The 13,944-nt window shown below is 42.3% G+C and overlaps 1 protein-coding gene across 3 annotated transcripts in view; it reads left to right on the top strand.

Moving 5' to 3' along the window:
* The window catches only part of ABCB5 (ATP binding cassette subfamily B member 5), a 41,769-nt gene that overhangs the window by 13,226 nt on the left and 14,599 nt on the right, over positions 1-13,944 (top strand). For all 3 annotated transcript variants that reach the window (XM_068152462.1, XM_068152461.1, XM_068152463.1), the window contains exons 13-20: positions 1,069-1,194; positions 2,673-2,876; positions 4,235-4,405; positions 8,101-8,262; positions 8,749-8,988; positions 10,982-11,128; positions 11,540-11,644; positions 13,078-13,155. In XM_068152462.1, the coding sequence (XP_068008563.1) occupies positions 1,069-1,194; positions 2,673-2,876; positions 4,235-4,405; positions 8,101-8,262; positions 8,749-8,988; positions 10,982-11,128; positions 11,540-11,644; positions 13,078-13,155 (1,233 nt within the window). The remainder of the gene's footprint in view (positions 1-1,068; positions 1,195-2,672; positions 2,877-4,234; positions 4,406-8,100; positions 8,263-8,748; positions 8,989-10,981; positions 11,129-11,539; positions 11,645-13,077; positions 13,156-13,944) is intronic.

Genomic DNA, 13,944 nt, shown 5'->3' with positions numbered 1-13,944 from the left:
TTTTATCTTGACAACACCTTGTCTGATAAAAATAAACTATTAGGTGGTTGTGACTGTTTAAATCTGGAGAAAGTATGGTATCTTGCTTGATAATGCAGGCTCCAGGATATCAGCTTCTTGGAGATATGAACTGCTGGATGCAACGCAGGGAGAGGGGAACAATATTGCAACTATTTTAGTAACTCATTGCAAAAACATGTGTAGGCAAAATTGTAAATCAGGCTGGTATAAACAAGAGGAGTTCCCATAGCAGCCAAATACTTTGGCAAGTACACAGCATTACTTGTATATGACATGGACATCTTTTGAGGTAAAATGTTCCTAAACATGAAGGTCGCAACACGGTATTAATCTGTAACTACTCCCCAGGCTGCTGAAGCTGTTAACAATTAAGACAGGGATTTATTAAGGGCTTTCCAGTAGTTACCTTATCAGAACAGCCATTTATATTCTAAAAATAGAAGAAAGCACTCTTTTATTTCTCAGCAATGTTGTTTAGAACCTTAGAAGTATTTTTCTGTGAGATTCATAGCTAAGCGTTATGCCATTGTCTAAGCATTGGAAAAGAGAGGATATCAGGAGAGCCTAAGACCCCAAGCCTGCTACCGGATCACACAAATTGGAGAAAATGAGCTACCAAGTTTGAAGTACTGTCCCTGTGTCTATATTAGTTGATTTCAGTGTGCTGGGGAATTTTCCCAGGCACTGGAATGCAATGGTCTATGCAAGGGAACTCTTAAAATGTTTCTTGGCATGAACTTGGCCTGTTCCAGTTATCAATCTTCCCAAATAATTCCCAGGCTTGGTTTGGTAACCAGAAGGATCCAGAGGGCATTCCCCAAAGGCAGGTTGCATGTAGCCATCCTGTTTTGAAGGCTAATAGGCGTCACAAGCATAGATGTAGGTAGGTTCTTTCATACCAGTGCCCCAGAATATTCCCAGGTCCAATTAACTTATTCATCTTGCTACACCTTCAGACTGTGCCTATTACTACTGCTTTGATTATTGTTACAGTTATCTTGAAAGACTTGTCAAACTAAGGTACATACTTTTTCTTTTTTTTCTCAGATCCTCAGAGGTTTAAACTTGAAAGTCCAAACTGGGAAGACCATTGCTTTAGTTGGTGCCAGTGGCTGTGGAAAAAGCACTACTGTTCAGCTGCTGCAAAGATTCTACGATCCTGTCCAGGGGGAAGTGAGTGCCTGCAAGTGAAGTGTAAAAACTGAGAGCTGTTAGGATAAACATGAGTTTCCCATACTGACTGAGCCTTGAATTTGTTTTTGTTTTATTTATTTGAGCATAAGTGTGTCTAGTTCAGCATTTTCACAGTTTAAACTTCAAGTAACTATCTTATTCTGCTGGCTTGACTTCATTATTCTTCTCCTTCTTGCATTACTATGCCAGAAGTAATAAATACCAAAATATCTTTCAGTAGATGCAAGATACAAATTTAAAAGCCAATTGTTCATGAAAATAATTATAAGAGTCTGTAACTTCTTCAAGTAAATAATACTCTGCTGTATTTTGATTTTCTTTTTTATTGAATGTAATCTAAAACTTGGAGAGAGTTTTCCTGTTTCAAAGAGTTGTTTTCTTGGCTCATTTTTCTCTATCTGCTAACCCACAGCAAAAGCTTCCTTCATTATACATTGCTATGTCTCCTCTACCACTAAACACTAGTTGTGGTCAGTTAATGGTAAATGCTTCTCATAAGGAACTTTCAAAGGGGGGGGGGGGAGGGGGAAGGAGAAAAACAAAGAATATATTTTTAAGGAATATTTTCTTTTCACATTTAGTATTTGAAGAATACTACTTAGTAGTGGTTACTTCTAGTTGCAGCTCAGGAAGCATTGCAAATAATAATGTACAAAATGTGCAAATACATAATGTATCAAGGCAGCTAACTCTATCAACACTTGTTTCTTGAACTTCATGTTTCTGTGGCTGTTCATTCCTGCTCCCATGCCTCAGTTTGCTGCTCCTAATGTCAGTGTTCATAGGACCACATTACAAATTTTCTAGGTTAAAAATAACTTTCCCTTCCTTCAGAGCAGATCTCAAGAAGATGGTGGAACTCTGGGATATGTTGCCCAGAGAGATTGTGGATGCCTCCTCCCTTGGGGTGTTCGAGGCCAGGTTGGATGAGGCCTTGAGCAGCTGAGTCTAGTTGAGAGGCTTCCCTGCCCACAGTGGGGAGGTTGGAGCAGATGATCTCTGAGGTCCCTTCCACCCTAAGCTATTCTATGATTCTTTCTTTATTCTGGTGTAAAGCACAGCCACAGAGGCAATTGTGTAACTGCAACTGTGGGGAAAGAAAACTGGCACAGGGGCATGAGAACAGGGCAAAAATTATGCAGGGAAACTGGAAAACTCTTAAGCTAGCTTAGACATGATGATTACTGGGGCAGGGGGGGCAAAACCATAACAAAAGCACTTGATGTCTTCTCTGTTTATGCTTCTCCTCACCATTTTCTAGCTGTGAGGTGGAGGTGGGGGGTGGGGGGATGGAAAAACTAGCTTACCTTCTTCCCTGACATAGTTTTCTCCTGAAGACAGGTTTTATGTTTTCGGTCCTTGTCGCTGATATTTAAGTTGAGTAACAGTAACTAGTGGATGTATTATGAACAGAATGCATTTCCTCAACTTGTCTGACATATGCTTTTTTCTCTCAGATTACCTTAGATGGTCAGGATATTAGAACATTTAATGTAAAGTGGCTCCGAGAAAATATTGGCATTGTGAGTCAGGAGCCTGTTCTGTTTGCAGCAACAATAGCTGAGAACATTCGCTACGGCCGAGAAGATATTTCTGATGCTGAAATTGAGCAAGCAGCCAAGGAAGCCAATGCTTTTGACTTTATCTCTAGACTGCCTGATGTGAGTTCACAAACTTCTTTGGAGTGTAAGAATGAAAAGTCCATTTAAGCTGGTGTCCTGTTTTGAAGAGGGGGAGAGCATGGGAATTCGAGTTGTAGTAGTATAGCTTCCCAAAATAGTCAAACCACCAGCAGTGTTTGGTTCAGGGACTTTCTGGACTAGATATTATGTCTTTGGTTGCCCTCAAAGGATTAGTGCCTAAGTTGGCAAAAAAACTGTCAGTTCCTTAACACAGGAGAAAAGAAGCTTCACAGTTGGCTTACCAACCCTACCCATCTCATGAGGCATGGGAAGAACTGGACTTTAAAAGAAAAGATCCAGCAATCCCTGGAGGTGTTCAAGAGGGGATTGGACGTGGCACTTGGTGCCATGATTTATTAGTCACGAGGTCTTGAGAGACAGGTTGGACTTGATGATCTTTGAGATCTTTTCCAACATTATTGATTCTATGATTCTATGAAACCCTTTGTCAGGAGCTGCCTGCACATTCAGTAGGAAATAGAAGGTGGAAGTAAATAAGTATTCCCTGAACCAAGGCCATTTTTAGCAGCTGGGAGTATAAACTCCCTGTCTCACTGAGATTCACAGCTTTGAGCCCTCCTCTAGCAGTAAACACTTCGCTCCTTTTAGGGTGGAGGTGGGAAGTGAGATCAGTCATCCAAAACACATCCTCAGGAATGAATTACATGCTCCTTCTTTTGGTCCTGCAGTTTAAAAAAATGCAGCAAAAAAAGTGCCCACGTTGGATTTTATTCTGTTACTTCAGAGAGCTCAGCCTCCATCTCTCAAGCATGTGCCATTTCCAGGATGTCTGCTCCAAGTTTCCCTCTCCTTAGGAAGAGTTGTTTAGTTGTATTTACTCCTAAATAGCTGTGTAATTAAAGACTACACCAGGTTTTGAAACTTGCTTCTTTGGACTGAGTGACATAGACAGTAGAAACCAAGCCATGGCCCCAGGGCAGGGAGGGGATGCTGCTTGTGTTTCAGAGGTGGCAATGTTATAGGTCCTGGTGGATGCCTATGATCCTAACCCTGTTGGAAAGGTAGGCAGTCCCCAGTAAATACAGAGATGCCTTTTATAGGCTTTTCCTGGGAAAGGGAAGGGTTTGGAGCAGTAAAGATCAAGACTTTTAAGAACCATAAGTTCAAAGTTAGGCATGTAAACCATGTAATGGGGGTAGAAGGGCATGGCTAAGGTCTGGATGGATAGATGCAGTTGTGTGTTTGCTCTGCCCATGCTCAAGTCAGCTGAATGAAGCTACCTCTTGTCTAGAAGCTGAGTACTTACCATCTCACAGAGAAGTGAGGATTTAATTTGGGATGTGCCACAACTTCTGGATTGCTTTCTCCTTTCTCAGAAATTTAACACCATGGTAGGGGAACGAGGAGCTCAGCTGAGTGGGGGCCAGAAGCAGCGAATAGCAATTGCCCGTGCCCTAGCAAGAAATCCCAAGATTCTTCTTCTGGATGAAGCCACATCTGCACTAGATACTCAGAGTGAATCCATAGTGCAAGCAGCTCTTGATAAGGTAGGAGTCATGTTTTTGAAGCTATGAGCTACCATGAAAAGATGCATCACTGGGAAACAAAATGTGGATGGATGTTTCAATTTCAGTGCTTTTAAGAGGGAGTTTAAAGGATCATTGTTTTATTTATGAACCTATGTCTATTTGTCGGGGGGTTTAGCGTTGTTATTGATTACCAAGACAGTTACACACATGTGGAACTCTAAATTAGGTCTCACAATTGTTCATTTGTTGGTGAAATATGGATGGCATCTTATCAAGGCAAGGTATAAAGAAGCTGAGCCCATCTGGGCTGGAGGATCCTCCTCTCATCGCCGTATTATGTGCCAAGAACCTTGCAAAGAAAGATTTCTTCAGACTTCCTGACCCCTTTGCAAAAATAGTTATTGATGGGTCAGGTCAGTGCCATTCCACTGACACTGTGAAGAACACATTGGACCCCAAATGGAACCAGCATTACGATCTCTACGTTGGGAAGACAGATTCCATAACCATCAGTGTCTGGAACCATAAAAAAATCCACAAGAAACAGGGAGCTGGCTTCCTGGGGTGTGTCCGACTCACCTCCAATGCCATCAGCAGGCTAATATAATTTTATTTCCTGGCCTGCATTAGGAATAGTGTGGCCAGCAGGAGCAGGGAGGTCATAGTGCCCCTGTACTCTGCTTTGGTTAGGCCACACCTTGAGTACTGTGTCCAGTTCTGGGCCCCTCAGTTTAAGAAGGACATCGAAACACTTGAATGTGTCCAGAGAAGGGCAACAAGGCTGGGGAGAGGCCTTGAGCACAAGCCCTATGAGGAGAGGCTGAGGGAGCTGGGATTGTTTAGCCTGGAAAAGAGGAGGCTCAGGGGTGACCTTATTGCCCTCTACAACTACCTGAAAGGTGGTTGTAGCCAGGAAGGGGGTGGCCTCTTCTCCCAGGCAACCAGCACCAGAACAAGGGGACACAGTCTCAAGCTGTGCCAGGGGAGGTTTAGACTCGAGGTGAGGAGGAAGTTCTTCACTGAGCGAGTCATTTGTCATTGGAACGGGTTGCCCAGGGAGGTGGAGGGTTGCCTGGAGGTGTTCAAGATGGGATTGGACATGGCACTTGGTGCCATGGTCTAGGCATGGGGTCTGCGTTGATAGGTTGGACTCGATGATCCTCGAGGTCCTTTCCAACCTAAGTGATACTGTGATACTGTGATACTGTGATAAGGACTGAATGACCTTTTCCAGAAAATAGAAATGTATGTTGTAATATTCCCAGTAATTCTTTCTTCATTGAACAGTTGCTTTGTAATTTTGAGAAGCTCTTGGGATTTAGCCATTTTCTTTCTTCAGAGACCAAATGCAAATCACAGAACAAAATCAGAGCCAGTTGCCAATACCAAATCTCTGCCCCCACCTCCCTCATGCTTTTTATTAACCCCAGAGCTCTAGGATGTGCGCTGCTGTGGAGCAGATCTGTTGGAGCTTATACCTATGCCTCTGTCCCATCTGCTCACATCCCTCATTCATCAGCAGTTTCCACCAAGTTGTAGTGGAGTCTAGAGGATTTGATTTAAAAAGCAACCAACAAACGAAAAAACTTCATGATTGGGCTGAAATGTCTATTTGTTTGGTACTTATTTTAATGTATCTTTTAAAAAGACAGCTGAAAAATTCTGCCTTTCATTTCGTTAGTTATGTAAAGAGAAACAGTTACAAGTATGGCTCAAGGGAAATATGGAATTTATTGACTTCATTGCCAGTCAGTTTAAATCTGAGGTAAATGTAGATGTTTGTTATTATCACATGATCATACTGATATTGTTAATATTGAGGTAACATGTGGATGCAAAAATATTTCTCTAATCTCATTTGTTTATACATCATATTATTGCTGCTAAGTTAAGCACTAAAAGATCACCCTGTCAATTGTAATTTGACTTTCTTCTGCATGATTCTGTGATCAAATACTCACACTGTCTGGAAGATTATTGCTTCATTTGTTGCATAACATGCAATGGAGATCACTCACTTAAGGGGACTGCTTTATAGAATCTTCCTCATCCTTCAGCATGTTCCCAGAACATCTCAAAATGAGCCTGGAATCATAGCTTGCTTATCTTTTCGCAACCTTTTGATGTCCATTAACGTAGTCCCCAGATGGGACTTGCACAGTTCTTCCGAACATTCCTGAGTGGAAAAAGTACTGCTGATGTTGTTTGTTATTTTTACAGCTGAGGAGCAGATATTCACCTCCCAAATGCACACCATTTCTGAGTGATCAGATGCATGTGCTCATAGTCTGCTGGGTTTTAGAAATCTAAACATCTATAGAGCATTTTGCTTATTCTGACTGCAGTTCCCAGCTGCAGTGTGCTGGGAGGCTGGGAGGGATCCACACCTCTGCACAGCCCAGCAGGCTCCAGGTATAACTCATATCAATGCAATCTAAGAAGCAAAATGCTATTCAGAACTTACAAAAGTACACAGAAATGCCAGGGTTCTTTCTGAGATAGATGGGGTTTATGGTTGTGTTTACTTTAATGACATATGGCCATAATGGCTGTTGGCTTAAGTCAGCCAGCGAAGGCAATGTGAATTCTGCAGGATTGAAATCAAAGCTGAGAGTCTGGTCTTAAAATTCAAAGTTATGACTGACATTTCTCATCTATAGAGCATTTTACTTATTCTGACTGCAGTTCCCAGCTGCAGTGGGCTGGGAGGCTGGGAGGGATCCACACCTCTGCACATTAGGGCAGAGGCATGAAATCAACCCAACAGACCTCCTCTGATAGGCTTTGATGGCAATTGTAGAGGAAGAATCTAAATCTCCAAGGAAATATTCATCTACTGAAGCTGTCCTCTTCACACCCCTTTTCCTGTGCCCATATGATATACAAATTCTGTAGAAAGTAACTTCCAGCAGGCTCCTTGACTGCAGAACGTTTGTTGCATGAAGTCCACTTGGATTTCCCCTTCTGTCCCTAAGCCACCATCTGCTCCCAGGCATAAGCAAGAAGGGAAGCTGTTCTCTCCACCAGCCACAAGTTAGCATGTGCTCATTTGCTGCATGAGGACTGTGCATGTCACTGTTCTGCTAGTGAGAGCTGGAGAGGGATAGAGCATGTAGCCTGCAGACTGAGGCTTTGGCAGCTTTCCCTGCCAAATCCCAGCAGGCATCTAATTTGAGATGTACCTTAGTTCAAAAGACTGGGAGAGAGAGCTTTAGGGAGTGTTTAAAACCCCTTTCTGACCCCAGATGTGCTTCATTCTATACTCTCCCCTGCTAAGCCTGGTCAGAAGTCATGCTAACGTTATACTTCCAAAAATGTGCATGAGCAGTATATAAAGGAAACATCCTTTGCTTCTATTCTAGCTCTCCTAGCTTTATTTTGAGAAAGGTCTAACTACTCTCACTGCATTTCCCTCCTATGCATGCATACACATGGAAACACTTTATGGGCTCCTTTAGCTCAAACAGTTCAAGTTTGGTAAAAAGTCAGCCTTAATTATAGCCTTTAATATTTGCATTGCCTGTCTAATAAGCTTAATGTGACTTTCTCTGCACAATTAGGCTTAAACCGTTAAACAAGAGCCATGAAATCAGGAGAAAAAAGTATTCTTTCTAAAGTTTTCATTATGAATGCCTAAAACAACTTTGTTTTATTTCTGTGCTGCTTTCTTGCACGTTTTAACCTTAAATCACTTTTGTTGTGTTTTCTCTAAGGCTCGGACTGGACGTACCACCATTGTGATTGCCCACAGACTCTCTACCATCAGGACTGCTGACACTATTGCTGGATTTGAGAATGGTGTTGTGGTTGAACAGGGAACACACAGTGAACTCATGTTGCAGAAGGGAGTCTACTATTCTCTTGTAATGCAGCAGGTAAGGAGAAATGCATTTTCTTTCTCTGTTACACAAGCTTGTGAAATGCTGATGTGTGGAGACATTTTCTCTCTGTGGTTCTTGCACGTTGTCCAGCTGGCAGCTGCTCAGTCACTCTAGTCTCAGCATGGACACAGGCCTGAAATTCTTGGGGGGTTTACCCATAAAAATCTTTCACATTTACACAATCCAATATGTCAAAAACACAAGTGACATGAAGGCACAGACTTCGTAATTATGGTATAACCACAGAATTACTTGATTCCAGGTGGATTCCAGAGACTGCTTGGGGCAGGGGGGAGGGAGGAAGAAAAGAAAATCAGGACCAAATAGTCCACTGCTCTGCCACTGCAGACTGAAACATATGTGGCCTATAGGAAACAGTGGTCATATGATCAAAACAGCAATACTTACCAGAAGAAAATTCTACTCTCCCTTCTCCATGCTTGAAACACCTTGTGATTGTATATCCTGAATTCTCACTAGGGTTGTAGCAATAATGTTCAAGAAGATGGGGCAGCAGAAGAAAGTGAAGACAGAGGGGCTGAGGAGTGTGAAGATGATGACAGAAATGTTCTTGTGGAGGAGCTGGCTCTTGAAGATCATTTTGAAGAATCAGTGGTCTCAGGGAGGGGCAGCATACGAAGAAGATCCAGCAGACATCAGAGCAAGAAACACTCTTCCAAGAAAATATTCTCTGGAAAAAGGGGGGGGAAAGAGCTGGAGGTTGGTATCACAATTTTTGTTTAGAACTTTAGTGATATTGTGTGAGCACAAACACAAAGCATATAACTGTCTTTACTTGTAGATACTTGAAAGCTTTACTCTGGTACTCTTACACTCAGTACTTGCCAGGTTGAGTATTTGTCCTAGAAGTATGGCAACAGTCGTATTGCCAAAACCCTTCATTTTAACAGCACAGATTTAGTGTGAACTGGAAGGAAATCAATAAAAGAAAAAAAAGTTCTGTTGATTGATCACACTCCATAAAATTTAGTGTATTATTTCAGTGGTACTGGTGCTAGAACTCTAGTTAAAACAACTGGAGATTATTTTGTTGCAGGATTCTTTACTTCTTGTTATCCAGCGTTGCAAATTGCAGTGGATAATGCAATCCCTGAGGTGTGCATGGAAAGCTTTAAGGCACTTTTGAATCTCACATTACACTGAGATGAAACAAATGAAAAAAAAATGTATATCAAAACCACCATTTTGAAGTGTGTTCTACTAAGCCATTATTCTCTCTGAGTCTTTTTATATGCTTTAAAACATCCAGTTCTGGAGTTTCTTATTCAGATAGACCACAGTCTATCTTTTGTCTATATGAACAAAGTCATTTAGAAACTGAAGTTTTTAGAGACAGAATGTTTTGTCAGTGCTGAGCAAAACTTGCTCATGGCAGTCAAGATGAGTTGATTTCTAGTGGACCCTGGATCAGACTTTGGGTAGGGAGCTCAGCAGAAACTTGACTGTTTTTTCCCTATTTTGTACTGCTTGAGCTACAGTTTGGGGGGGGGGGGGAGGGGAGTGCCTGCTTCTTTTTTTTTCCACTCTTTATTTTTCTCTCTCTTTTCCTCTATTTCTTTACCTGACTTCAAGATGAAATGAAGAAATAAAATGCATCTCCTGAATTAAAACCATGGATCCATTCTAATATACAAAAGTTAGGATCCCACCTGTAATACAGCACATGATTAGCCTTGGTATGATTTGTATTGCTGTTCCTTCCCACTAAAATATAACCTCCAGCTCATACATATTTCAGGTAGTACAAATCAGCTGGATCCATTGTCATAAAAATGTCATGCAATTTCAAAACATACTTTTTTGCCTGTATATTAATACTGCTTAAGACATCAGAGGAAGCAGCAAGTGTTCATGCTCAAGACTTTAGTACTCACTGTATTCCCAAAGAACTGAGAAATCAAGCATCCAGTAATTGCAATTATTTCAGAGAACTCAGCCCACTTTTATAGTTGAGGATTATTCACCTTCATTCATCATCTGAAACATGAGATAAAATAACCAGGAAGCAAGAGCACTTCACTTGTAGTCCTGCTTAATATTTTGCCTCATTTCTAACACTTTCATTTTTTTCTTTTGCCTTTCCAGAGCCCCTCCTGCTTTGGAGGCCTAAGCACTTGAATAATTAGTAAAGCAGAACAGGGCATTTTTTGTATTACCAGAGGCAATTCTGGCTGCAATTCTGGCAATTCAGGCTGACTGACTGCTACATATGCCTTTTTCATGCTTTTGGTAATGATGCACAGGCTATAATTTGCAGAAGAGAAAGATGACCTCTCTACCCAGTTGTATTATTGCCAGCCCACTAGCATTTAGCTGAACCGGAAGGATCTTTTCTGTGCTCTAAACAGAGAGACTTTTAGTTCTTTATAAAGATTCAAGTGTTAGTTGCCATTCATGGTGACCAGTTCTTTGTGACTTCAAATGAACTGTCCTGGCCCTTCTCCCTTCATGACTTAGCCTTTTGTTACATTTTTTTGCCTTCTTACTTTTACAGTGCAGTTGAAGTTCTAGGATACGAAACAGCAAAGCTGCAGCTACCCAGCACGTTTGCTCACCCCCAAGTGCACAGAGACAGCTTTCAGTGGTTTACCAAGAGAGTTCAATATGCAAAACCTAATGAACACCCACTGGCTGGGGAATTTCATGTTCTGAAACTTTCCAAGGAAAACTTGCAGCTTTTGCTTTCCTGCAGGAAGAAAATCTCCCTGCTGTGCCTTACTCAAGAATCTTGGCTCTTAACAAGCCTGAGTGGCTGTATGTACTGCTGGGAGTGATTGCTGCTGCCATCTCAGGTGCCGTCCATCCTGCATTTGCTGTTATATTTGGAAAAATTATTGGGGTAAGCTGTCAGGTGTTTGGGTTTTTTAAATTTTTCTTTGGAAATGCAGTTTGCAGTCCTGAGCCTCCCTCCTGCTCAGTCAGGTCTCCCTATGTAAGACTCTGGGTAAAACTAGGCCCAATGAAAAACGGGTAAATGTTGAAGTGACCCTCTAGAAACAGAGCCCGGCAGAACTGCATCTGACTAGCAGAGGAGAGGAGGAACGCATTAGTGAGGTGCAGGTTACATAGAGAGCTAAACTATCTTCTGTTCCTCAGAGAGGACATTGACTGCAGACTGATTTCATGATCCAGGATACTTGCCAGGCAAAGTTGAAGTAGACAAGCGTCTCAAGATGAAGTTGGGTTTATGTAACTGGCACTTATTGTCTGTGTACTCAATTTTGTGTTTGTTTTTCTTTCCCTTGCATAGGCTTTTCAAGAAAGAGATCCAGAAAAGAGGAGTAAGAACACTCTGGTGCTTTCTTTAATGTTTCTTTTACTTGGAGTGATTATCTTAGCAGCATACATAATCCAAGTAAGTGTCACTACGTTGAAACATTGGAAGTTCTTACTCCCCAGCAGGCTCCAGGTATAACTCGTATCAAAGCAATCTAAGAAGCAAAATGCTATTCAGAACTTACAAAAGTACACAGAAATGCCAGGGTTCTTTCTGAGATAGATGGGGTTTATGGATGTCTTTAATGACATATGGCCATAATGGCTGTTGGCTTAAGTCAGCCAGTGAAGGCAATGTGAATTCTGCAGGATTGAAATCAAAGCTGAGAGTCTGGTCTTAAAATTCAAAGTTATGACTGACGTTTCTCATTGACAGTCTATAGGCTTTTGCCAAAGAAAGTATAAAATAGACCTTTTCCATAGCAGATGGTGTTTTCCATGCCACTATTTTTCCAAACTCCATCGTTTGCTGTCATGACTGCTTCACAGACTGCAGGAATCGGCTACTGCACATGGATGTGCATATCAGAAAATCCATTGGCATGACTAGGGTGCTGGTGGACGAGAAGCTCAACATGAGCTCTCAATGTGCACTTGCAGCCCAGAAAGACAATCAGATCCTGGGCGGCATCAAGAGAACTGTGGCCAGCAGGTCAAGGGAGGTGATTCTCCCCCTCTACTCAGCTCTGGTGAGACCCCACCTGGAGTACTGCCTCCAGTTCTGGAGCCCCTATTACAAGAGAGATATGGAGGTGCTGGAGCATGTCCAGAGAAGGGCCACGAGGATGATCAGAGGGCTGGAGCATCTCTCCTATGAGGACAGACTGAAGGAGTTGGGGCTGTTCAGTCTGGAGAAGAGAAGGCTCCGAGGTGACCTCATTGTGGCCTTCCAGTATCTGAAGGGGGCCTACAAGAAGGCTGGAGAGGGACTTCTCAGGATGTCAGGTAGTGATAGGACTAGGGGGAAAGGAATGAAGCTGGAGGTGGGGAGATTCAAGCTGGATGTGAGGAGGAAGTTCTTCACCATGAGAGTGGTGAAGCCCTGGAATGGGTTGTCCAGGGAGGTGGTCGAGGCCCTGTCCCTGGGGGTGTTTAAGACCAGGCTGGATGAGGCTCTGGCCAGGCTGATCTAGTGTGGGGTGTCCCTGCCCATGGCAGGGGGGTTGGAACTAGATGATCCTTGTGGTCCCTTCCAACCCTGACTGATACTATGATACTATGACTGCTAGGAGGGAATACCTCTGGTAGTAGGGAGGCCAACAACTTGACAGTATGATTTATCTTCCAGTACATATGGATAAGGCGTTATAACAAAGCTCCTCCCATCTTTACCATGATAATTCCTTTCTGTGGGAAAATAGTTTCTGGTTCCAGGAATGTGAATGGCACTTTTCTCAAAGCTTATGTATGCAAAGGGGGTTAGAGACTTTTTGGTGTCATTGCTTTTGTTGCGTGGCTTTACAAACAGAGTTAAAGCATCAGATGAGAAAATGTGACTTTTTCCTCCCCCAGGGATTCATGTTTGGGAAGTCTGGAGAAATACTAACAATGAGACTGCGCTCTTTGTCCTTCAAAGCATTACTTCAGCAGGTATGAATTATGCAGCTAGGGTATCATGAAAGCCAGATGGCTTTTGCAAACTTACATGGTACACATTGGGTTTTGATTCTGCGGTCTGGAGAAAAGAAAACAAAAACACATCTCATCTACCACCACCTTAGACAAAAAACTACAACTTTTCTGATAATGTCCTGACACGTGCAATTGGGCTCACTGCTGCTACTGCAAACAGCCTAATTTTTGAAGGAGTGGCATTGCACATGTGCCTAGTTCTGGCATGCTAATATGCACACAGTTGGCAGCTGTCTATGCACATGGATGACCAAAAAAGTTGAACTTCCGCTTGCATGGGTGGTCATGATGCAAGTGGGTAATATATAGGTTTAAATCTAATCTGTTTAGTTATGCAGATTTAAATGAGCATACTGCAATCTACAGCAAAGACACAATCTGATCATTATTTTTACTACAGAACCCCCAAATGTCAAATTGCCCTATTGCATCAAGAGTTACCCATGAAAAGAATTAAGTTACTGCTGTTAAACCCCCTGGGGCAACAACCTGTGTGTTCACAGGAACATCTGAAAGGGTTAGGAGAGGGAAAATAGTGATTCTAGAAAAGAAAAAGAAAGAACAACCTGCCATAGCCTTTGGAGGTAAAGAGGCCTCGTTTCCTTCCTCTGTGTGCAAAAGCAGGTAATCAACTGCTTGCCTATAGTTAGTGGAATTACTTGTAGGAAGAGAATAGAATTGTTGATGTCTGCAAGCCCAAGGAAGGACTGAGCAAAAAAAGTTTGCAATTACAAGTGTCTAAATAGG

Source organism: Melanerpes formicivorus, unplaced genomic scaffold (genome assembly GCF_026170545.1).
Source record: "Melanerpes formicivorus ecotype bairdi unplaced genomic scaffold, bMelFor1.0.p_v2 SCAF_23, whole genome shotgun sequence".
Classification (NCBI taxonomy): Eukaryota; Metazoa; Chordata; class Aves; order Piciformes; family Picidae; genus Melanerpes; species Melanerpes formicivorus.
The sequence above is the reverse complement of the archived record's forward strand: the minus strand, read 5'-3'. Positions and strand labels throughout refer to the sequence as shown.